Source organism: Crotalus tigris, unplaced genomic scaffold (genome assembly GCF_016545835.1).
Source record: "Crotalus tigris isolate CLP2741 ecotype Arizona unplaced genomic scaffold, ASM1654583v1 scf7180000017614.5298720, whole genome shotgun sequence".
In the NCBI taxonomy this organism is placed as follows: domain Eukaryota; kingdom Metazoa; phylum Chordata; class Lepidosauria; order Squamata; family Viperidae; genus Crotalus; species Crotalus tigris.
This window is the reverse complement of record NW_024096513.1, coordinates 4,941,325-4,964,714: the sequence shown is the minus strand read 5'-3', so window position 1 is coordinate 4,964,714 and position 23,390 is coordinate 4,941,325. Positions and strand designations below refer to the sequence as shown.

The following is a 23,390-nucleotide window of genomic DNA, read 5'->3' as shown; positions in this document are numbered from 1 at the left end:
TTTTCATAGCAATTAGCCTTCTTTGCTTGTTCTTTCATAGCTTCTCTGGTGCCATATTTAGTTTCAGTTACAAGAAAGTCAAAATATCTAAATACAAAAAATTCCCAGGCTCCAACTATCTCCCTCTCCTCCATTTAGCATTGTCAGTGTATGATTTGTTGAACACTCTATTTGAGCTATGGTTAGAGAGCCACAGACTGTCATCATTCCACTGGGAAAGCAAAATGCAGAAAAGACTGGAGCTAAGTTGAGGACTACTTATATATGATTAAATGTCTCACCCAAAGACTGTGGAATATGTAATCATTAGTTTCATTTTCAGTTTGCCCAGGGATTTCCCCCTGTCCCCTCCCACTGTTCCACTGCATCTCAGGATCTACTATGTTGCAAAGGCATTTGCCATTTGTTCTCCATCTGGTCGTTGGGTATGATGATGATGATGATGATATAAATTTGTATGCCACTTGATTCACAATTATTATTGATGGCACGCAGCAACAGTAGTGTCAGGACATCAACTGTGGCCTGTTTTAGCAAGAATCAGCATTTAAAGAATTAAATGCACTGATTGTCTTAGGTTTCATATTCTAGCTTTGAAAATGAAAAAATTCAGGAAAAGGTTGCATTGCTGAAATGCAAATACTAACATTTCTTAGAATAGACTAGAGCTGGAAGGGACCATGGAGGTCTTCTAATCAGCCCCCTGCTCAAGCAGGAGAATCTATACCATCTCAGACAAGTGACTGAGATGATATAGGTTAATTGTCTGGTTAATTGTCCTCACTTTCAGGAAGTTTCTCCTTCATTCCAGGTTGCTTCTCTCTTTGACCAGTTTTCAACCATGGTTTCTTGTCCATGTTATTTCCATGTTATTCTCTACATTTGGGCAAGAGAGGTCTCTTCATTTTGATTTTTGGGCAGTTGAGAATTAGTGTTGCGTTCAGAGATGAACTCAAATAACTTGTGGGTTTTCTATTTCCTATTGTTTTGTTTTAAGAGTGAATTAAGCATCTCACTGTGGTCCTTTGTTTCCATAAGTTTTTTTTTTTTAGCCTGGAAATGTAATATGAAAATGGATGATGATGATTAAAGATGACAGCCCCAGGTGATTCTTATTAGTTTGCATAAGCTCTTGCATATTTCACGGGAATGTAACCCAAAATTGTGCTCAATATAATGATTGGATTGGAGGTTATCTCCAGCGAAATCTGGAAGATTGTTCCTTCTGAGATTGGCCTCTCTAGGAACACCCGGTGGTTACCGTAAAAGTTTCAGTTCTTTTGCTCAGCTCTCATAAATTGTCACAGAATAAGCCAACAGTAACCATTTGAATTGGAGCTGCTGAGAAATTGCTTCCCTTGGATGTTCAGTTTGTGAGGTTTTCTTCATAAAAATAAACCTGAATGTCCACGTGCACTTCTACTAAAGTCTATTCTATGTGTTTGGGTTTTTTTTTTTTAAATTAAAATTAAGCATCCAGCTACTATATGGAATATATGGTTACATCAGTCCGTAGACTGGACAATTAAGGGCACAAACAAATCTGCCTTCCATTTTCCAAACATCTTCTAACAAAGAGCAACCCCTACCTTCATTCCTTTGGTAGCAGGAAGACAGTCCTTCTCATTGTCTCAAAGACTGGGGACATTAATCCCCTTTTTCCTTGGTCAATGCAGAGAAAGCTAATTGGTTAGGACTTCCTTGTTACTACTTAAAGTAGTAACAAGAATACCTCTAGAGCTGTAGCCTTTTTGTAAACCAGTGGAATTTGTTGGTTCCTGAACCAAAATCAAATACGTTGGTTGCAACTTGGATTGCAGTCCACATTTCTATATCATAATCCTTCACTGGCTGCATTCACACATTCTGTTAACCAAATGACCAGGGTCAAGGCATCAAATTAATTTGTAAAAAAAAAAAAAAAAACCTCTAACCAAGGGACTCAATGGAGAAGACTCCTGAGAGTCCCCTGGACTGCAAGGCTATCAAACCGGTCAGTCCTAGAGGAGATCAACCCTGACTGCTCTTTAGAAGGCCAGATCCTGAAGTTGAAACTCAAGTCCTTTGGCCACCTAATGAGAAGGAAGGACTCACTGGAGAAGGGCCTAATGCTGGGAAAGATGGAGGGCAAGAGAAGAAGGGGACGACAGAGAATGAGGTGGCTGGATGGAGTCACTGAAGCAGTAGGCGTGAGCTCAATAGGACTCCAGAAGATGGTAGAGGACAGGGAGGCCTGGAGGAACATTGACCATGGGGTCGCAATGGGTCGGACACAACTTCACAACTAACAACAACAACCAAGTTCTTAGTGTATTGTGTGAATCTAGTTATTAGTTTGTCTTGGTCTTGGTTAAGCACGTTATAGGTGAACATAGCGTCTGTGTTTGATATTTGTGAACCCCTGTCATGTATCACTGGAGCTTTAGTTATATCAGCCTGTTTGGAAACAGGATGGGTTTATTTGGAGAAGTAGTCCCGCTTCCTTCTCCTGTGGCTTTTAATCTGGAAGAACAACTTGACCTAATTACTTGTTTCCATTGCCAAGGTCCAGCCCTAGTGGGAATTCTTTCATCTTGCTGGTAAAATAAGATGGAGATGGGCAAATAGAAGATTCTTCCCTATGTTTTATTAAAGAGGACTGCCTAAAATAACATGTTTTCAAATTAAGGGCCAGCTCTTCGTCCCTTGAGATAATTAGATTGGAAATTCAGAAGAAAAGTTTAAATGGAGAGAAGAAGTGAGTATGGTTAACAAAAGAATGGAGAAGCATTTGTTAAACATTCCTGAAAGCACAGGAAGAAGACTGTTCTGCCCTGTCTATATTTATAAGTTACTTATATGTAAGGGTGTAGGTCTATACATATGTTGTATATAGTATGTTTAAATTTGTGTTATGTATGTGCACACTTTGAGAGCAAGCAACTAAATTTCATTTTTAATGTGTGCTATTGTGTGCAGAGTAAAAAATAACAATAAAGGTTATCTATCTAAATAGGATTTCTCTATTTCTTTTCTTTCTTTCTTTTTTGTAAGCCAAGGACTGTGAACTGCATGAAAAAATTAGAGAAGTGCAAAATCTAATTCTGTGCACATTTACACGTGGATCAGGAAAGTATAGATCAGTTCAATTTGCACCAGATTTCCCACTGGTCAAATTTCTTCAACCTCTTTAAGGTGATTTTGTGTCTTTATTTTTACATTTTTCCTGCTTTTCACATCATTAGCTTATCAAAATGGGTGACATGCAACTGATTATCACCCATTAACCACATTCATTAAAAAATAATAAGAACCAAAATGTGGTTCAGTTCTTATGTGGTTTTTCTCACCAGTAAGACCTCATGATGAAGTTACGTTTCAGTATGCCTGAACCCATCTCTTTTACTGTCAAAAATGTATAATAATAATAATAATAATAATAATAATAATAGTTGGAAGGTACCTTGGAGGTCATCTAGTCCAACCCCCTGCTCAGGCAGGCAACCCTGTACCATTTCGGACAAATGGCTGTCCAGTTTCTTCTTAAAAACTTCCAGTGTCGGAGCATTCACCACTTCTGGAGGCAGGTTGTTCCACTGATTAATTGTTCTCACTGTCAGGAAGTTTCTCCTTAGTTCTAGGTTGCTTCTCTCCTTGATTAGTTTCCATCCGTTGCTTCTTGTCCTTCCCTCAGGGGCTTTGGGGAATAGCTTGACTCCCTCTTCTTTGGGCAGCCCCTGAGATATTGGAACACTGCTATCATGTCCCCCCTCGTCCTTCTCTTCGTTAAACTAGACATACCCAATTCCAGCAACCGTTCCTTATATGCTTTAGCCTCCAGTCCCCTAATCATCTTTGTTGCTCTTCTCTGTACTCTTTCTAGAGTCTCAACATCTTTTTTACATTGTGATGACCAAAACTGGATGCAGTATTCCAAGTGTGGCCTTACCAAGGCATTGTAAAGTGGCATTAATACTAACTGAACAATTGCAGTGATTCACTTAATAACTGAGACAAGGAAGGTTGTAAAATGGAGCAAAAGTCACTTAACAAATGTCTCACTTAGCAACAGAATTTTTGGGCTCAAGTTGAGGATTACTTGTATTAGATCCGCTCTGCCTCCCACTAAACCTTAGAAGGCAGGCTGAGTTAGCATATTTTCTAAGATTAATAGAAAGGGTTCTCTATAAAAGTAACCAAAGATGCTTTTTTGAAGACGTTTTGCTTCTCATGCAAGAAGCTTCTTCAGCTCTGACTGGATGGTGGGGAATGGAAGGATTTATACTCCTTGCAGACAGCTGGTCATTTGCACTCTTTTAGAGAGTCGTTGAGGCCACCTGGAGGTTTACCTGTGTCATCAGGAGAAAGTCCAATTGCTTCGTGAGAAAGCACCTTTGGGACAACCATGACCTGAAAGATGGAGAATCTCCAGCTTCCCTCACAGGAGTATTGCGGAATAAAAGGATGGTAGAGCTCTATTTAATTACCTTGTGGTCCTGAAGTATTCACAGGATATAAATCTAACAAAGACCATCGTGATGGTTACAATAATAATAATATCAATAGAATTATGACATTCTATTCAAAAGGAGAATATATAGGACATTTCTTTCCATCATTATCGTCTTTGCAAACTCCTCCTTTTTAATTCTACTCTTACAAAATAGAACTGTTCTCAGAAGGCAAATAGCAGATAACTAATGTGACACTGTCTCTAATAAAATGTCTGAAATGGACTTTGGTTAAAAGTAATTGGATTCTATAATAGCTCTTATGTTAATGTTGTTTCAACTGCTCTAGTTAAGGCCATTAATTTTGCTCTCATATATTCCCATTTTCAGCGGTGTCTCTGAATATTAGGTAAACATTTGTTTCTGATAGAATCCATAATGATTTGTCCAGGACATTTTCCTTTTATTGTTAACTCCCCTCTCCAATTATTCCCTGAAATTTAATTTTTGAAAAAGAATAGTATCACATGTGTTAATAGAAGAGCTCCTTATTTAATTGGATTCATAAATAGGGAATTAATGCTGTACAGTGCTTAGAAATTCCCATTGCCATTTCAGAGCTCCCAAATTGATCCATGAGTTTTTATGGCCTCTCTGATAATATTTTATTGGATTGTTTGTTTTTTTTTAATTTGCACACTTGTTCAAGAAAGATGTGTTCTCTCAGAATAACCATCTTTGAAAGCAGTGCTGCTCTTGAACTGTTCATTCTGGCATTCTTCACCTGAATTTCTTCCTACACTATATACATATATACATATGTAGGTCTTTGGTCATTCGGGTTTTCTCCTGCGTCAAATTGGAAGTGTCTTGGCGACGTTTCGACGAAGTCTCATTCGTCATCTTCAGGCTGGTGTTTTCGGCTTCGTGCTCCTAGAAGCACGAAGCCGAAACACCAGCCTGAAGATGACGAATGAGACTTCGTCAAAACGTCGCCAAGACACTTCCAATTTTACACGGGAGAAAACCTGAACAACCAAAGACCTACATACAAACACCCGCGAAAACCTCAGAAAACAAACACACACATATATATATATATATATATATATATATAAAATGTTTATATTGGTTTATATTGGTTTAGATGTAGATCGGAATTGGACATGCTTCTTGAAAAAGTAATAAGGATTCTTTAGTACAGAAGTCATTTTTTTTTAAATTTGAAGGCTGACAACACTGTGAGGATAATCCTTTTCTCCCCCTAGACTTTAACTATAGAAATTTTAAATATTTTAAAGTTGTAGATTGTCCCAAAGATGCTTTTTCAAAAGACAACTGGACTTTGATTTTCTTGAAAATGTTTTACTTCTCATCCCAGAGGCTTCTTCGGTTCCGAACAATTTCAAGAAAAAATGAAGTCCAATTGCCTATTGAAAAAGCATCTTTGGGACAACCATGACCTGGATGACTGAGAATCTCCATAGACAAAATTGTAGATTGTTGTGTAGTTTTTTTTTTTGTGTAATTGTTTTTTTTCTCATTTTGTTTTCTCATTACTATGTATTCAGTATCACTTGCAGGAAAATAGTGGGTTGTGGAGATTAATTAGATTAAATTCTGTTAAATATTTATTAAGGTGGTGATAAAATAAGAGCAGATTTACAGAATTGTTTGCCCTCCAGTTTTCTGAGTAATTGGCTGCTTTTGATTTCTAGAAAGCGTGGCAAACTCTTTTCTTACATAAACCTTGTAAAAAGGATGGATGACGGCTATTCAAAATTAAAATATGAAGTATAAATTATGGAAACACCATTAATATTTTTCTGGCATCTCTTTTAAAGTTAAAGTGTCTAACACTACTAACGCTAAGCTAGCTAATGTTTCTAATGTTAATTTAATAGAGAACCAGTTAGACATAGTGATGAAAACAGCAAGCTAGATACCAAGAGATTCTGAATTCTATCCTGCCTTGGACACAAAGCCAGCTGAGTGATCTTTAGCCCTAGGAAGCAGACAATGGCAAACCTCTAATGAAATTTTCCCATAAGAACTGCGGGCATTTCTGCAGGAAATCACCAGCAGTCAAGACTGACTCAAGGGCACACCCTACACCCCCCCACACACACAAACACCCCTAATATTGAAGTTCACCTGAGCAGGATATACCATCCATTCTAGATGAAAAGAAGGAAGATCACTGTGGACATTTTGGGAAGCATTACACACACTTTTTTCTCTCCCTTTGCTGTTGCCAAACATCATTTCTTCCCAGAAAGTCTTTAGTGATAGGACAAGATAGCAGAGGCAGCATTCTCATTGTCGCTGGCAACAGGGCAGTATAAGCAGTTTAATTTCTGTGCCTTTAAAGTGGGGAGGTAATTTTACCTGGATGGAGCACTAACCTAGCCACAAAAATTAGATAAAAAGCAGAGACATCACCCTGTCAACAAACATACGTATAGTCAAGACCATGGTTTTCCCAGTTGCAATGAATGGCTGTGAAAGTTGGACCGTAAGAAAGGCTAAGCGCCAAAGAATTGAGGCCTTTGAACTCTGGTGCTGGAGAAGACTCCTGCGAGTCCCCTGGACTGCAAGGCGATCAAAACCAGTCAGTCCTAGAGGAGATCAACCCTGACTGCTCTTTAGAAGGCCAGATCCTGAAGTGGAAACTCAAGGACTTTGGCCACCTTATGAGAAGGAAGGACTCACTGGAGAAGAGCCTAATGCTGGGAAAGATGGAGGGCAAGAGAAGAAGGGGATGACAGAAAATGAGGTGGCTGGATGGAGTTACTGAAGCAGGAGGCGTGAGCTTAAATGGACTCCAGAAGACAGTAGAGGACAGGAAGGGCTGGAGGAACATTGTCCATGGGGTCGCGATGGGTCGGACACAACTTCGCAACTACCAACAACAAAAATCGCCATTGGGTTTAACTTTTTGTTTCTTTTGTATTGCAAGTGTATACCTGTATTGCAAGTATTTCTGTGTGGGTAAATAACAGGCTGCATAAACCAGTTTGATTTGCATCTCAAGGGCATTTGAAACATATGGTTGTAGTAGGAATTCCTTAGGCATCTTCATAGAGGAGAACTTTTTTTAAAAAATGTCTTTGACTGTTTCTGTTAGCTTCCCTTTTTTTTTCTTTTTGCAGGTTTACAGGAACAAATCTTCCTGCTCCTGTAATCAGCAGCAAAAACTGGCTTCGTCTTCACTTTCTGTCAGATGGGAACCACAGACAGAAGGGTTTCAATGCACAATATCAGGGTAAGTTGCAGGATCCTAACTAGCTCTAAGGCTGCCACTTTCAAAATCTGTTTCAACTACAGTAATTCCTAAAATGGATTGCGGATGCACATGGCAATTTTCTATTCTAATTATTTTCCTTCTCTATGTTTCTCATGTGCATTGACTAAAATATTGGGACAAACTGTACAAATGTCAGCATGAGAAATTGCTATTCCAGCAGCTTTATTCTCACTCAGTGGATGTGGTTGGTGACTTAATAATATAGAAAAACGGCATGCACTTTCCCTCTCGTACAACTGAGAGATGGGTTATAAATAATAATCATTTGTACACATCCTTCCTAATACTCGCATTATGTATGTAATTTTGGGAACAAAAACTGCATTTCAAAACTCAAGAGAAATGTGCAGTTAAAAAATAACAACCATCCCAATCCATTAGTTGGATACTGCAAATTTTGTTGGTTTCCTTAAAAATATTCATCAAATACACTCCCCCCCCCAGCCTATTTCTAATATCGTACCACTTCCTCCTACACTGTGTTTTGCTACTGCATTCTTGAAAAGAGAGTAATTCAGTTTGACCTTTATGCACGTGTAAGAAATTTTGATGCAGCCAGTATATAATTGCATCAAGTTTACTTACTTCCAGTTCCGCATCAGAGAATAAATAATAATGGCATTCTGGGAGAAAATGAAAGACACAGGAATCAACAGGTATCAAACACCAGTACCACAGAAAAGAGAGTTAATAGGGGCTTTGAATTATTGTACAATACCATTATTTTCAGCTGCTAACAAACTAACATTTAGGTCATCCAATGCAGATTAGAGCCCAACATGGAAAGCATGATGTTCAAGACGGTTTCAAAAAGGTCTGGGGAACAAGATGGAATGGAATGGAATTCTTTATTGGCCAAATGTGATTGGACACACAAGGAATTTGTCTCCAGTGCATAAGCTTTCAGTGTACATACAAACAAAAAAAAGGGATGATGTATAGTGTATATGTGAAAGACAAAGAATTCCAAAAATAAATCAATGTCTACTTCATTGATTACAGAAAGGCATTTTTGTCCATGCTGTGATAGATGATCTCAAAGGTCCCTTCCTATCCTTAGACTGTAAGATTTGAAACTCCCCATTCTCATTATTTCCTCTGTCAATCCTTTTTTTCCCTCCAATACTTTTTTTTGGGCCATTAAAGCCCATGATTCAATAAGCAGCAGTGTGTTAGGAAGTCTAAAATTCTGAAATAATTCCTGTATCCCCCCCCCCATGTATGTATGTATGTATGTATGTATGTATGTATGTATGTATGTATGTATTTAGCTGATTTCCTAAATTGGTTTGAAGGAAAAACATGGCTCCAGCCTCATCTATAGGCGGGGGTAATGACTGACATCAGACTGATGAGAACAGCATTGCAGCCTCACAACACAAGCTTCACCACTTTGTATGTGTGTTCCAATTTTGCATGCATGCTGACAATGGGCAGAACTTACAGCATAATGCCATAATGATGCTTCTCTCTTTCTGACGAAAGCAACAAGATCCTGCTCATACTCCTGGCTTCATCTGACTTCAAAATCTGAATCATTATTTGCACAAGCTGGGACACTGGGCACACTCTCCCCTAAAAGTCTCTTGGTGTACACATAGCTTCTTTTGCACATACCCCCCCCCTCCAAAGCTCGGAGAAACATATTAACAATATATAACTAAATCAAATTTAGGTTTTATTCATACTCCCTCTTTTATGTCATTCTACAGAAGGCAGCTCCTGTGGTGCCTCTTACAAGGATGAGTGTGGTTATTGCCCAAAATGACATTTTACAGACCCCCGATGTTACTTTGTCCTGTTGAATACAGATATGTATTAATTCAGTCCATGTTCTCATCTCCCTCCTCTAATAGTCAAGCCGACCGGATTAGGCACTTTATGAATCATCTTTCACATTTAATATGTTGAGCTATTGAGTCATAAACTTTCAGTTGAACATCGCTTTGTAGACAGGATGTTGTTGAGTTAAAAAAAAAGGAAAGAGAAATCAGTCATGATTACTACTGTGCTATTAAAAGTACACCTGCTTGAATCATGCCTTCAAAAAAAAAGTTTTAAAAAAATAATGTGAAGTAAAGATTTTTGCTGTAATTTCCTCTCTGATTAAGGCAAATGTCAGAAAGTTGTAACCCAGTGATTTTGGTAAACAACATTTCCCCCCCCCACCAACATAATATTTAAGTGTTTGCTATAAAATATAAGTTTCCAAGAAGTGGAAGTGCCAGAGGATATAAAGGATTAAGAACAAATGTCTTATTGTTATTTTTTTAAAAGACTTCTGATTATTTTAAAGGCATTACTTATCCTTACGAAAGACAAATGTTTGACTTTTCAAAAGCAAACAATAGAGGTTGAAGTTATAAGTATTTGAGGACTGATTATTCTTGATCCTTCCATTTTCCGCTCAAGTCACCTTTCCAAACTTTTTCAGAAAGCCAGAGTTGGTAGCCATTTCAATCCTTAGCTTCTATTTTGTGATCCATTTTAATTCTTCTTTTTCTTATGCCATATCCGTTTTTGGACATTGGCGATCATGCTGGCGATCCTGTTTTTATCAACAGCCGCACGAAAAAGTGCTGCTGAGTTTTGTCCAAACCAGTCCCTTAGATTTTGAAGCCACGATGTTCTTCTTCTGCCTGGACCTCATTTGCCTTCAAACTTTCCCTGGAGGATTATACAGAGTATGCCATATTTTTCTGGGTGTCACATCACATGTCCAAAATATTCTAATTTTTATTTTTTAATTGTTTTCATGATTTCCCTTGGCTTTCCCAGGCGGCTTATCACCTCCTCATTTCTGATCTTGTCAACCCAGCTTATATGTAACAGCTGCCTATAAATCCACATTACTTTCCCCCAATTAGCTCTTATTCTTAAGATTTGCTAAATTTCATAATATTTGATTGAGCTCGCTCAAGCAACCCACTGCAAATCAAATGAGAATGTCACAGTCTCATCATAGCTAATATTAGTGTCGGTAGCTTCTTACGTTTCATTGATCAGATCTAGAGAGATCTCAAGATTCTGCACATCTTAATTTATGGAGGGTTGCATGTGTTTAGGCAAATGAGGGGCACCATGGTGTCAAAGGTAAAAGAAAACTATTGGAAGTGTATCTTCCCTTGGTTTGTATGTTGATGTATGTGTGTGTGTGTGTGAGAGAGTAAAATAATAAAATAATATTTTTAATATTTAATATTCAATGTGGTGCTTTTTTTTTAATATTTAAATATGTTATATGTTCTGAAATGGTACATCAATGATAACATTTCACCCTACACCTTTTTGTGTTTAATGGGGAACTTTCATGGTTGATTTGTATGAAAGTGATTTGTTGGTATTGCTTGGAGAGATGGCAAGCTGGTCAATCAATGAACTTTTGTGTTAACTGGCAAGTCATTGACCGAGATGGGTGGCCATAGAAATCAAACAAATAAATATATAAATTGCAAAGAAGAACAGGAAAAGTCCCCCAGTGCTTTGTTTCTTCCGGAAACATAATTTGGCTTTCCAAATAATCTTAGAATTAACTGGTCAGGTGAAATGCCTTCTTTTCTTGTAGCTTCTGCTTTTGTTGAATCTTCTTCTCTTGCATTCCCTTTTTAGTCAAAAAGCAAATGGAGATTAAGTCCCGGGGAGTGAAACTGATGCCAAGTAAAGACATGAACCAGAAGACATCTGTGTGTAAGTTTCAACCACCATTGCATGTTGAGTGAGACTGAGCACCTTGAACATCCCATATGACTTTCCAGCAATCACCAGAATGATGCCACTCTTTTTCAAAATGGTAATGCTTGTTCTCCCCTCCTACCCTGCATTATTGCCTCACCTGCTCCGTTTAGTGTTCCATTCGCAAACACATACTAACTCTGTAAGGGATGCCTGTGTGAGAGTGTGTGTATGTGTGTGCCCGTGCGCGTGCACAGTGGAGTGGACCATATGCTGTACATATTGTTAGGAGTCCTCTGCAGGACTGCAGGGATGTTGATTTCTCATCTGTATGCCATGCACTCTACTAAGTAATTCAGACAGAAACAAATACACGTTTGACAAACACAAATGTCAGAAAGCTTGGGTCAATTGTTCAAAAACAAACAATGAAAGAAAACAATAATCTAAAACACGGTCAGGCTCCTTTTCCTTTCCTGATATATTAAATGTCATTGGGTCTATCTACTGCACATTTTCTTAATAAAGAAGCAATAGCTTTTGGACATTCCAGAAATGGGGTGTATGTGTGTGTGTGTGTGTGTGTGTGTGTGTGTAAAACCATATGTTATTTTGTGTCTGAGATCTACATTTTCTTAGGGACCAAAGAGTCAAAGACAAGACCTCTGTTTGCATGAATTGTCGAGGCAATGGGTGGCATTTAGGAAGGAACACGATGGTCTGTAGCTCAGGTTCTAATGTAGAGTTATACTGTCCTTCTCACCTCTGCAATGTTTTAGTCTGATTTTTTACATAGAAAGGATCTTCAAGACACTTGTTTTTTCCGCACATCTCAGAGTAGCCTTATTTCTTAAGTAACTTTTGGGGCACATTTCCCACAAACACCGGCTACTAACTGTGTTTTTTCATTAGACGTAGAAAAAAGTGAGCCCTTTTAAGAACGGGAGGAAGAACTCACTCCTATTCAACAAGTTCATTGAACGTGGACATTCTGGGTCTTTATTCCATCTTGTTCTCCATCAAAGATGAAAAGACAGTAGGAAAGAAAATGTGTATTTACTGCTTGTCCAAGTGATCACTTCTGCTCTATTGCTCAGCTCTAGTTTTTCACCTGTTATTGTACAAATTAGCTGTAGATGATCTGATAATGGAAGAGTTGAGGAAGAGTGAGGACTTTTCAAGCTCTTAATATTTTCACTGTAGATAACATTTAAAGAACTTGAGAGCTGTTCTTACTGTGAAGAGAGTTTAAAAAACCTTCTCAAGATGCTAAGATATTTCACAGCTCAGATTGTTATATTTTGTAAGCCACCCATTGACTGAGAAAGGCAGCAATAGAAGTTGAATGAACGAACAAACGAACAAACGGATAAATAAATCTTGACTGGTTTTATCTTTCTCAATTCAAAAACCTACCATGGATGACCCAATCTATTACAAACTGCTCTGTAAACTATTCCAAACAGAAGTTTACGTCAGAAAACTTGCAAGTTTGAGAAATGGAAATGAGAGTTTCAGATGTGTTTAACTACGTTTAGATCTTGATATGAGAGAATAAGTTGGCATCTCACTTCCTTCAACTCCTGTCTAGCAACGTTTCAGAAAGGGAAAAGTTCCTCTTAGCATGTTGGTTATACTTGATTTTATGGGTTTTGAATTCCCATGTTTCAGGAAAGAGACTCATATTACAATCTTGAATACATTAATGAACATTTTCAGTAAAGCAGCTTTGGTGCGACAACTCTTCTCTTTCTATAAGAATGTCCATAGTGTCAGGTACAGTAATTTAAAATTTGAGGAAAAACAAGATCATAGTTGTAGTTGTTAATAATCTTCCCAGTCAGCTTTGGTGTTTTTGTGTGTATGTGCTTAGCATTGTTGTACTAAGTTACCCAAATACCTAATACTTCCTTCCTAGAGAAACATAGATATAAAGGTAAATCCTTCTCCTTCAATATGCTTTAACATTGACGGATAACATTTCTGGGGTTCTTCCTTTCACAAGGTTGTTATAACCAATTGTGGACCCATGACTGGTTTTGATTTGGGGAAACAATTTTTATTCATAGGCAGCCTCTTTACCATAGCTTCTTTTGAATTTAGAGCCGTCTGTGAGCGGGATGGGTGGTTGAGAAGTTTGATATATAAACATAAATAAATAAATATTGTATTGCAGTGATTTTAAGCCCTGAATTTTGCAATGAATGTTTGACATATGCAGCATGTGGAAATGAGCAAATCTGTTGATCTCGGTTTTAGTCAGATTATTTTCCCCTGTAATAGATTTATCCCTTGCCCTCTATTTCTGTATCAGTTTGTTTGGGGAGAAAAGAGAGGGAGACCCATGTGAAAAATATTGACACAAAATATTGTGGCTATTTCTGTGCTATAATTCGGATGGAGTGGAGGGGAAGGAGAGGGGGTGCTTTTTCTAGCATGCATACTTTTGCAAATGACTATCCATAAAATAAGGTGTACTCTAGTGCTTACATAGCATCAAAAACTTCAGCATGTTTGCATATGGATTCAGACCAAATAAATCTCTATTCCCTCTCTAATGACATGTTCCTCTGCCCTCATTGTGTTCACCCTTGTCGTGTTTCTATTGCATCTTGGTATGGCCGAACTGTTGAATCCAGATGTTGAATCAGTAGTGCATCTTCTGCAACTGTCACCTTTCTGACTGCAGCAGCAAAGATTGACCTTGATAAGGGAATTTGTTTTAATTACACACAAAAGATATTTAATATGCATCAGTCTCTTTGGGCTGAACTTGCAAGAAAGCATGGAATCATTGTTTCACTATGTCACTAGTAAACTGAGCAAACAAACCAATGGAAGTGTGGGAAACTCTATTTTCTAGAATGGATCCTTGAGAAGCAGTTACGTATGAAGGATATTAGAGACTTGAAATCAACTCCCCTTACAGAAATTGCAGACATCTGATTCTCACCATTTCTAGTGTAGAAAGGAAATATTTAAATGTTTTCTCTGATGCAGCTGGCAATCTGTTTTCCTGGTCATATTTTGTTATTACTTTTACCAATATTTCCAGATAGGTGTTGAAAATAAAACAAGCAAATTAAGTCTTGAAGCCTCACATGCTGATGGAAGTCATACTTGTGATTTGACCTATATTAAGATGAGTAATGATTACACGATTATTGTTTGCATTAAATCCAAAGAGAAAGGTTATAACTGTTTCTTTTATTGAATTTCTGAAAATTAAAAACACATATTTAGCAAAAGATACAATATGTGGTTGACAGAAACTTTCATGCTTTTCTAACTGGATGAAAAAAAACCTGATGTTTAGTTATGATTTGTTTTCATAGATACTGCTTTTCAAATGCAACTTTAAAAGATTATTTGGAAAAGACCTCAAGGACTGAAGAATTATAATCAATTGTTTCAGAATGTGCTTTCCGGCTGAGAATATTTTAAAACCAGTTGAAATGCTTTGCCAACGTATATAGATTAGGATAAATTTGTCTGAGATGACATCTTAGCCATATCCTGAACGTGATTTGCTTCTGAATCCCTGCGGACAATTTCTAGAACAGATTGGTTTAAGTTATAGCATTCTTGCATACTGGCTTATGACAGTGAAGAAAACAAAACAAATGCTTAGCAAGATAATTGTTGTTTTCATAGTGGTTGAAAAATTAAATTAATAAAAGCTGAGAAGTGAAGATTAAATATGTAACCAACCAGGCTTTGCTTTTTGTGTTTTAGAAAATGGCACAGTTTGCCTTTTGCCACCTAGCAAAATATTTTTTTTTCCAAGCCGATAGATGGTTGAAAAGAAATTATATAAAAGGGGTCAGGACTCTGAGCATTCATTTATCTGTCCATCGACATAATAATTCTCTGAACCAGGAACAGACTGAAATGAAAGATTAAAATTTAAAATGGTCTGGATGAGGGGTGGTCAGCTATGGTCTTTTACAACCTGTAGACTTCAGCTCTCAGAATTCCTGAGCAACGACTCATAAAGAGGCCATAATTGCTCACCCCTGGTTTGGCTCAAACTGAATGCTGGGGAGTGGAGGAATTTTGAAAAAAAAAAATCACCAATATGTTTTTTATTGGGTCACAACTCAAAATGCTGGTAAGCCTCTTCCCGCCTCCTCTTATGATCCAGACTGGAGCACTGTAGGCCACCACCCGAGTTTCACTATATATATGCCTGCATGCACACAAGCGCTCACAGATAAAATATGTCATTTGATTGCAGAATAAAATTATATAGGTGTCTCCTATGTCAGTTCTGGAAAAGAAAATGGCATATCCCCAGTTATCCCCAGCAAGTCATTTTTAGAACTGCAGAAATTGCTCAGAAATACGGCATAGGCAGCTGGATAGGCAGCTACTCAAGACAAGTACTTAAAATTCCATGCCATTAGCCCTGTTAAATATATTATCATCCCTATGATATTGCACCACGTTTCGTTTCAGACAGGGCAAAAGTCCAAGATACATTTAACATAGTGGGACCCGATTGATCCTTTTTTCTTCACAAGAAAATTAAAGTATCTGGTCTCCGTTTGCAATACAGGTCGTCCTTGACATATGATGACAATTGGGAGCAGAACTTCCGTCACTGAGTAAGGCGGTTGTTAAATGATTCATGCCTGATTTTACATCATTTTTGGTGCCGTTGTTTAAGTGGACTGTACGGTTCTTAGCAAATTTGGCTTCTCCCATTGAATTTCCTTATTGAAAGCCAACTAGGAAAGTCACAAATGATAATCATGTGTCCCAGGGACACTCAACTGTCATGTCCATGCCATTTGCCAAGTGCCTGAATTCTGACCATGTGACTCTTGGGATGCTGCAGTGGTTATAAATGCAAGGACCAGTCATAACTCACTTTTGTGAGTGCCACTGTAACTTCAAAAGATGACTAAACTAATGGTTATAAATCAAGCATTACCTCTAAGCTTCAATCTCACATGATCCTGGAAATTCAGTATCCATGTGGGTTAATGCATTGCAGTTCTTCCCACAGTGGTTGTCTGAAATTGACTCTGTGTTGTAATAAAGCTACCTGAGCATTAGCCTAAAGATTGCAAATATCTCTACTGGAAGCAACTTTTTTTTAGGTGGGAAGTAACTGATTAGCCTGCTGTGATTACATGCAAGAACTTCCAAGGATGACATGTGCTGCTTTAATACCATTCTGTATTCAGTGGGATCCTTTTTCTGAAAAGGAATGGCATTTTTTTCTTGAAGCTATTGAATTACCTTGGTTATGCTGTCTGCTTTCACTAGATAGAATTTGTTCAAATCTTGGATAGTGAATGAATCAGTTGATTTTTTATTTATTTTTTTGCAATCCCCCCTCGTTTTTCATCATTTTTTGTTTCATAGAAAGAACAGTTCTGTACCATCTCATGCTTTCTGGGCAGATAATGTCAAAGTGATTTGGTGGGATGTTTCATCCTATGTGTGTCTGAATTTATTTAGAATGCTGTGAATTCAGAAGGGGCATCTTAGGAAATGTAGGAAAGGGAACGATTCTGTGTTGATTTTCGTTTTGCTTTTTTTTTTAAAAAAAAAAAGTAACTTTTCCTTTGGAAAGTAAAATATTTTGAAATGTTTCCATGTTTTCTATATTCTCCCACGTGTTTCATAGACAGTGTGACAGTGCCTGTTTTAGTGGTGCTACATTTAGCCTGATTCTGCTTCCTTTTGTGGCATTAATTTTATTTCTATATGAATACCTGATTCTGCATTCTGTGTTGGTAGGATTAATTCTCTAACTTCTGCAATTGTTTTTTTTTTTTAAATGGTAAATAAAAAGTTTTGCTATACTTCGTTAAAGAAACGGTCTTGTTTCTGGGAAGAAATATTCTGTTTGTTAGTAACTTGCTCCTTTGGCTTTTCAAAGTGTTTTGCTGTATTTCTGCCAGACATTTTTAAAAAGCAACAATGTCAGTAATAATAATGGATCAAAGGCAATCTGTTTACAATGAGATTTGTTTTCTTTTACATGAAAATGCTTCATCTCCAAACAATAAAGAACTTATTTATATTTTAGCTGATTTTTTCAATCAAATCTGAACTAGTTGCCATAAAAAAACAGATCAATAAAAATTCTTTTATCAAGGATAGGTATGGTGGGAAGATAATTGGCAAAGATATGCGTGGTATCTGAAATATATTATTGCATCAGACAATGAAACCTTAATTAGTTGCATTTAAAGAAAAGTACAAATTTGTATTGCTTATTTTTTTTTAAGAGGTGTAAATGGATAACTAAATAAAAGCACTCTTGTTTCTAAAGACCTCAGACCCTTGATATTCACACAACGCTATCTGGAGGGCCAACCTAACAGACAAGTTCTTTAATACCTCTTCATTTATTTGATACTCTACCATATTGAGCAACTGTTTTCTCCGTTCTTTCTCTTTAATGAATGTGGGGCAGAGAGTGTCAACTATTTTCTTGTACTATCATGTCACATTCATTGTACCATTGCATCATTATGAGGATTGCCAGCAGAAACTTTCAAACCCTGAAGGTGTGGGAGGGAATCAAACATAATAAAATCACAACATTTTTGGGGGGTGGGATTTGAGTTAGTGAGAATCTACAGTCTGATATGTTGTGGGCGAATAATTCTGGTATCTACCTAGTAGTTTGTTTCAACTTTGCAGGCCAAACACCTTCTGTGCATCGACAAAATATGGCTTTAAAACCTGCCTGGACCTGAATTCAAGCTGCTTTGTGACTCTTATTCTGTATATTCTCTCTGCTATCAGAGAGAGATACTACTATTCTTTTGCTTCATAATGATAAACTCTAGAACGTCTTCCTAATGTGAGATTTCTCCAGAAAAGGTGGATTGTTGTTGCGACTGCATTGAAGATGCTTTAAAAGAAAATACAAAAAAAAAAAAAAAATCAGCCTAGGGAAGGACTGATAATTGTGATGACAGCAACAAGTTTTCACAAAGATTATACCTCTTTGCATCTCTATTTGTCCTCTGAAGTTAGCATCTGCATTGGGAGGAGATGTCTAAAATATGGAAGTTCAAGGGATATGAATTAATTTCATTCCCGTATGCATAAATTAGCTTCAGAAAATGGGGGAGGGGATCCTTAATTCTGCAGCAAGGAAGGAAAAGATGAAACTTCATTCCCATGGGCATTGACAACTTAGCAATGAAAAAAAAAATCTACATTTTTAAGAATTATTTAAAAAGTTAAGATACATTAATTTGTTCCTCCTTTGCAATAAGCTTCTATCTGCTAATTATTAAGTTCCCATCTGTTTTCCTCCTCTGAGGTGATTTTAGTGACAGCAGTGCTGCTTTTGCAGTTAGCAAAGAGATGTTGGATTCAAATACTGGCTCTTTTTTTTTTTTAAAGTCAGGAGACTAAGGTTGTTACCTCTATCCTTATTGAATGAAAAATAAAGCCTCCTTGAATGTAAAGGAGTCATGAAGATGCACAACCTCTATCCTATTCTTCTTTACCTCCAATACCACTGCAATCCAGAGGTGCTGATAGGTAGAGAATAGCAAAACTGTGAGGTTCGTGGTGCTCTCTGAGCTTAGCTGTTTTCTTGCAGATGCTCCATAGCAAAATTACAGTAACAATGGACCTTGTTTATTTAATTCATCCATGGATCCTGGAAGTGGACAGCAAACCTAGTTGGAATTGGCCCTGCAAGTGGCCTGGTTGGTTAATTGTCCCTGTCCCATAATGATCAGAGAAAAAGACCATAATCAAGGTGAAGTGGAGATCTCTAAATCTTCTGAACTACTTATACTGATGTATTATTCTTAGATATGCTAGTGTATGCATGATTGTAATAAGCAAATGTCAATAATATTAAATATTAAATTTGGTAACCTAGTGTTCTTAACTGTTGATTAAATAAATGTAAAAATGTGCCTGAAAAATAGTATCTATCATATCTTGCTCCTGTACCCCATTTCTGTGTCCACAGGTTTAGCTTGTCAATAATGCTTTGTTCTGTATTTTTTTGCTTCATAATTTACATTCCTCCTAATGTGCAGTTAATAGAAACAAATAGCAGGAGTATCCTTGTTAATTGGACCTTAATATAGGAAAGTCTCCATTTGGGGGAGACTCCACTCCTGTATAAATGGTGGGGTATTTGCATAGTAGCTCTTCCAGAAAGTATTTAGCAAGTTCAGTTATCTCTGTGATTTCTTTAAGAGAGAAGGTGATGTACTTATAATTGTGGTTCATAAGATTGTATTGAGTTTGTTGCAGTAGTTGACAAGTTCAGTATGGAAATATTCTGTGAACAGTTTTTTGAGCATCATCCTGTGATCACGCATGTTGAAAGAGTAGATTTCCATCTCCATTTCATGAAAGAAACCAAAAGATGGGTGGGTGACCCACAGGCAGTGGTGGGATTCAACCAGTTCGCACCAGTTCAGCAGGACCGGTAGCTAATTTTTGGTTGCCCAGGCCCAGAATGGACTTCTGGAAGCGGCATCCACACAGAGAACCGGTTGTTCCCATATTTGAATCCCACCGCTGCCCACAGGGTTAGTTCCACAAACTGGCTGTGAATGGAGACGGAGCAAATATATCGTGATGAAGCAGAAATATTGTGATACAATGGCTCTTTATTATTTGAATACATATAGTTTTGACTATAGTCATGTGGTTAACAATGCATCTAATTTGTCAGGGGAAAAAAAAGGCTTTACACAAAAACGGGGATTAATACTGTACTGTTGCTTGATTTATTCCACGCTTGTTTCCTAGGCGTACACCCAGTATTGTTACACATACCCCTCAAAGTGCAATGCAACAAATGGTTGTGTTCTAGATCCTTTTTGGCTAGGGGAAAAAAAAAAGCAATTACTGAAGTCTGTAGAATTTTGTAAGGGGCCTCTAGAGTTAGAACCCAAGGAGTAGTTCACAAGGTTTGCAGCCTCCGTTTCTCTTATGGAGATCCTGATCTCATTCTTTCAGGTATTATGATGTGTGACAGACTGCAGTGGAATCCTCTTCTAAAAAGATCCTGCCTGATTTTAATACAAGGGCACCTATAAGCAAGTATATTACTGCTTCCTTAAAGGGGATCCAGTTCCGAGTCATCTATGAAGTAGACTTGTCCTTTGGGAAAGACTCCTTTTTGACTACTTGATAATTGCCATGGACACCTCCAGCCTTTTAGAGGCAGTAATGATGCAGACCAGTCACGGTGGGGATAAAATGTTCACTGACCTTTCTAAATTCTCCCCGCTCCCAAAATCTGCGCTGCGCACTTCCATGTTGCCCCGTGTTGGTCTGCTCACCCAGAGAATTGTGCCATGTATTTTTCAACCAGGCCATGGCAGAAAGGACAGGGAAAATTACAGATTGAAATAAAAGAAGCCCGTTTTTACCGTTTTGTTGACAGGATGATGTAAAAAAAAAAATGAACGTGAAAGTGAAATCAATCCATTTTTATTCAGATCTGATCTCATCCTAGTTGGATACATGCCATTTGAGAATAGTTCTGGAATGCCTTATGTTTGATGGGTGGCGTGCTTTACTCTTGGCTCCGTCTGATGCTTCTTTTCCTTCTTCTAATGGAAAAGGGTTTACTCCATTTCAGGTCCTGCACAATGAAACTAAATCGCCAACTGTGAACCCAACTGGCTTCTGTCCTCTTCTCCTGTCATCCTCCCCTACATATCTTGATTGTCATCTTCCACTGCTTTTTATTTAACTTAACTGCCTTTCATTAACATCAGCCAGAGGGTGAATACAATTCTGCATTCAGGGCTTATTTTTTACAAGCTGGCTTGGGGAATATGTTTTCAATTTGGGCAACATTTTGGGACATGGAAGAATATTTTGAGATGTCTGATTCAGTGGCTTACAGCTGAGAACTGGGGTGGGGTGTGTGAAAGGGATCTGAGTTTTCATCAGCAATCAAAATGCTATTTCTGAGCTGGGTGGCTTTGATAGTTCGCATAGCCCATAACTTACCTTTCCTCAATCTGCACCTTTGAGATGTGTTGGACTACAACTCCCATAATCCCAAACCAGCTGTAACCTAAGTGCAGCAGGTTAAGGAACAGTCTTTAGCCGATGTTTTGAGGGGTGGGAAAATGGGAACAGATAACATTTACTCAATGAATTCCAACTTGTAATTTTCCATTTTCTTTGCATCACCAACACTGAGATGATATAGATATACAGATATATACTTGTCTTCTATTCTACCTCTGTATGTGCTGTTTTTTTGCTTTGTAGTAACACAGGTTGGTGCATCCCAGGGACATAACATGTGTCCGGACCCTGGGATTCCAGATCGGGGCAAAAGAATAGGCAGTGATTTCAGGTAAGCATCTCTTTTTCTTTCTCTTCATGCTTCATGCTTACATGTTGAGCTACAGCCCTCATACATTTCAGCCAACACAGGTGTGAAGTTTGGTAGTACATTTTAGAAGGGAGAGGGTATTAGTCAAATCTGTATACTCTCCCTGGTGTTCGTCAGAGCACCATCATTTAATTTAACCCGCATTATCAGAGACAGTGTTTGATTCCATCAGATAACAATTGGTGAAGACGAGGGAATGATTAATGAAGGCTACAGACTGCAGTGCCCTGTTCCAAGCTTTTCACAGAAGCAGCTGGCTGTCCATTGTCAAAAACAGGATGCTGGCATTCTGAAGCTTTGATTTAATCAGCAAGGCTTTTATGTCAAGAAATAAACAGCCTGCCTATGATGCACAATACTGATGTCATAATATCCTCTCGTGTCTCTGTGTGTTCTCTCTGGGGTGATGTGTGTGTTTTTCTTAAGATGGTCCTTTGCATAAAAGTGAATTGGTTCAAGGAGAGAAAGAAAAGAAAGAAAGAAAGAAAGAAAGAAAGAAAGAAAGAAAGAAAGAAAGAAAGAAAGAGAGGGAAAAAGAAAAAGAAAGAAAGAAAGAAAGAAAGAAAGAAAGAAAGAAAGAAAGAAAGAAAGAAAGAAAGAAAGAAAGAAAGAAGAAAAGGGACAAGGGGAGGGGGAGGTGAAAGGAAAGGAAGGGAAAGAAAGGGAAAGGAAAGGAACAACTATTTGAAAATGCTTTTTTCAAGTTAGCATGTGACTTCTCAGTATTTTCAACCAAGATTCTTTATTTGGCACATATTTCATGACAATTAAAATAGATGGCTTTTAGGACATTTTACCATGTCATTTCACTTCTGTTTATTGGAAAACAAAATTGGTTGACTTCAGCTGCATTTAACTTCCAAGGTGGCATGTTTAAGACAACAGCTCAAACCTGGGTTCACTTTGGCAGGAGTCCATAGTAAAGTATGACTCTACCATTCATCACTTGCTATGTCACTACGAACATTTTCTGGTGTAACTTCATTAGGTCTACATCAGCTTTGGCAGGATGTGATCAGTGAGCTCCTAGAGACCATTCATCTTGCAAGAACATCAGAAGACGAGAACACAGATTTGTTAAAGGAATGTTGGCCTTCCATCAGCTCTGTGGCATGTCCCATCCAGCACTAATTTATCCTGTGTTTCTGGGATGTATTACTTGTGATTTTTTTTTTTTTTGAGTGCTCTGGATTGTTGAGAGTCAAAATATTTATTATCATTATTATATTGAGAAGAGCAAGGGGCAAAAGTATTGCCTTAAGACTTGTTGAGTCATAAAATACCAATTTCATCCCTTTTTTAAAAAAATTCAGCACCATAAATAAGGCTGTTTTTTTCACCATTGGGGTTGGGTTTAGGGGACAAAATGGATATCTTATGTCTTGCACCCATTTCATTACCTTAATTCTCTATGCACTCAAATGGCCTGAAAGAATTGGCTCCATCAGATGGCTGATGTAGTAACGTCTGTTGAAAGCCAAAAAAGTCAAAACCGAGTCTTCAGCCACAATCAAGTTGTCTACTCTTGGCCTAATTACAAAACGGTGTCATAGGAGGCTGGTTATTATTTATATTTTAATTCTATTTCATTTCTTTTAATCATGATAATAACGTGCCA

The 23,390-nt window shown here is 37.7% G+C and overlaps 1 protein-coding gene across 1 annotated transcript in view; it reads left to right on the top strand.

Annotated features, from left to right (window-relative positions):
• Nucleotides 1-23,390, top strand: part of CSMD2 (CUB and Sushi multiple domains 2) — a 356,715-nt gene that overhangs the window by 85,737 nt on the left and 247,588 nt on the right. The window contains exons 3-5 of the mRNA XM_039329926.1: nucleotides 7,583-7,695; nucleotides 11,347-11,424; nucleotides 21,646-21,733. Of these exons, the coding sequence (XP_039185860.1) occupies nucleotides 7,583-7,695; nucleotides 11,347-11,424; nucleotides 21,646-21,733 (279 nt within the window). The remainder of the gene's footprint in view (nucleotides 1-7,582; nucleotides 7,696-11,346; nucleotides 11,425-21,645; nucleotides 21,734-23,390) is intronic.